Source organism: Gossypium hirsutum, chromosome A12 (assembly GCF_007990345.1).
Source record: "Gossypium hirsutum isolate 1008001.06 chromosome A12, Gossypium_hirsutum_v2.1, whole genome shotgun sequence".
In the NCBI taxonomy this organism is placed as follows: domain Eukaryota; kingdom Viridiplantae; phylum Streptophyta; class Magnoliopsida; order Malvales; family Malvaceae; genus Gossypium; species Gossypium hirsutum.
The window spans coordinates 77,026,258-77,028,979 of NC_053435.1; the positions used below are offsets into that span (position 1 = coordinate 77,026,258).

Here is a 2,722-nt window from a genome sequence, read left to right on the forward strand (position 1 = left end):
TTGAAGAGAACCCTAAACACGTTTGAATGTAGAAAACCAAGTAATTTAAAATTTTCAATGATAACAATATATATAGGCAAAGATAGAAAAATCGTTTAGGAGAATCGAGATAAAATTATAAAATTTTGAAGGAACAATATTAAAAAGGCGATTCTCCCATCTATTTAAGGGGACGAAAGTCCTCTTTGGTTATGCCCTTATTGTTATTATAGAATATTAGGTGAACATTTCCTATTTTTTTAAAATCAAAATAATTTATAAATATAAATATAATACAATCACAAGTATATATTTGAACGAATAAAATATAAAATTAAACTAATATTAAATATGAAAAGAGTACAAATCAAAATAATTAAAATTAAAATTGATCCATCAAATTTATTTTTGAATAATTTCATTATAGGTTTTGATCATATTTGTTCTTTTTGTCATAATGTCTAGAATTACCTCTCTCTCCAACCCATAAATAAGAGGATAATGCGCTTCAGTGCACTCAAATTCACGTCTTCCTACATTGACAACAATACCCATATTAATAGAGTAAAGACTCAATAGATCCACCCATAAAAATTTGAATGTAAAGCTTATGTTAGCAATAATTAAGTATGGAGATCAGTGAATATTTATTATTTTTCCTTTTAATTATTAAGGAACAAAACTATTCAAATGAAATTAAGCCGAAAGCAAAGTGCAGCTTAGGACAACACTGTCATTTTTGGACATCAATTTTGAAGGTTCACATCTCTCTAATTGAAGCAACCTGTGGTCTACCTATGATTATATATATATAATGTTATAATTAATAAAATGGTTAACTTTCTATTTTCCCCCCAAATTTCTTAATTTGATTTCGGCACTTCATTATCAAATTTTTTGCTTTACCTTATTCACACATGCTTACAATTTGATTCCCGTGTTCTAAACATTATAACTAAGCATTTAATATCTAAACTAATGACTAGGCTGACAGAAGATTTAATTGATACAATACTACTACTTTGAAAACTCAATTAGAAAATTTTGATAAAAGTACTATGGAGGCCCTTGTACTAGGAGTCAAATTACATTTTGCTCCCATTTATTCAAAAAATGAGCAAATTAGTCCATGTACGCTAGATCAAATAGTAAATTAGTCCTTCTATTAAAATTTTCATCAATTTCTATTGTTAAAAACTAGTCTCTATACATTGGCATGGCGCACGTGTACCTATCTTACTATTCCGTCAGCTATACCAATTTTTACTAGTAGAAGTGCATGGAATTTTTAACAGAAAAGACATTAGTTTACTCTTTGATCTAATGTACATGGACTAATTTACCCATTTTTATGTAAAGGGGGCAAAATACAATCGAATTCCAATTAAAGGGGCCTTCATGATACTTTTACTAAAAAAGTTAAAGTTTAAGGACCAATTTAAAATATGGATAATAGTTTGAGGATGTTTTTTAAATTAGCCCTTTTCCTTTATGTTATATAAGTAAAGAAAAAAAAATGTAAGGGATTCGGATCGGGATTTATACGCCGACTCTGAAAACCATTACTATTTACTTATAATTTTGTACACTAAAGATAGATATTATATATATATATGATTATCTCCTTTTATTGGCCTTTCTCCTCTCTTCAATTCCATAAAATATTCATCATCTTTTAAATCTCTAATTTATTGAACAATGGTAGATCGTCAAACTGTTTGCTGCATGTGCGGCGACGTTGGTTTCTTCGATAAACTCTTACGCTGCAACAAGTGCCGCTACCGCTTTCAACATTCGTATGCCCTTTCATCGTTTCATCATCATATGTATGTATATATATATTTCGTTTTATTCTTATATTTTATGGGTTGATTTTATTAGGTATTGCAGTAATTACTACAGTGAGTTCGCTGAGCCGATTGAACTGTGTGATTGGTGTCGAAGCGAAGAAAGAAACTCAAAGCATGGAAGCTCTTCGAAGAAATCACCATTGATGAACAGAAACGAAACCGGAATCGTAAATCGATCTGAGTATTCGGGTGATAAAATCAAGCAACACAACGATGATCATCAACATGAACATCATCATAGAGGGAAGAACAGTGGGACACCTTCTCCTAGGCCTACGACTCGCAGGTACAAGCTTCTTAAGGATGTCATGTGTTAAAAGAACCAAATGTTTATAAAGTTTTCATTCGATGTTTTTGCTTTTGAACATGGACGCCGCCGAAAGGGGCGGCGCGGTGGAGGCCATGGCCCCTTGGCTTTGTGATAATCCAATATTATATGGGTATGATAAAATTACGCTTGTTTAATTTCTATTGATGATCAAATTCAATGCTCCCTTAACAAGTTTTTTTTTTTTTAAAGTCGTTCTCTTTTATAATCAAAGTGTATGAGAGACATTGATTGTCTTGCTAGGGTTTTGTATGGTTACAACTCATAAAACAAAGGGTTATTGATCATTAGCAGGAGGTGTTTCATTTTCACCTTCATTTGCTTTTAAGTGTGGAGGAGAATAGAATATTTGCAGTTGGAAGATCTATCAACAAGTCGGTATTGTCTTCGATGAGGACTTTATCTTCTAACCTTGTAGACAGCCTTAGTGTTTAACCTAACTTGAAGAGACATCTGGTTCAATAGAGAGCAAGTGTCTCGTTGGATTGGATTGTGCAAGGCGTAAAACCTCCTACAAAGTAAATGTGGATATTTACACTTGGTAGGGTTTGAACCCATGTGTATT

The 2,722-nt window shown here is 31.9% G+C and overlaps 1 protein-coding gene across 3 annotated transcripts; it reads left to right on the forward strand.

The window, feature by feature from the left end:
* The first annotated feature begins 1,501 nt into the window (after positions 1–1,501).
* LOC107938667 (uncharacterized) lies at positions 1,502–2,300 on the forward strand. Of its 3 annotated transcripts, none has more exons than XM_016871898.2 (2): positions 1,502–1,775; positions 1,861–2,300. In XM_016871898.2, exons 1-2 carry the CDS (start codon positions 1,678–1,680, stop codon positions 2,144–2,146), a joined length of 384 nt encoding a protein of 127 aa, XP_016727387.1. In that variant the 5' UTR covers positions 1,502–1,677; the 3' UTR covers positions 2,147–2,300. The 3 variants fall into 3 exon arrangements, with proteins under 3 accessions (XP_016727387.1, XP_016727393.1, XP_040938666.1); XM_016871904.2 differs by having other exon boundaries at positions 1,509–1,775; positions 1,870–2,300; XM_041082732.1 differs by having other exon boundaries at positions 1,530–1,805; positions 1,870–2,300.
* The last annotated feature ends 422 nt before the right edge of the window (positions 2,301–2,722 follow it).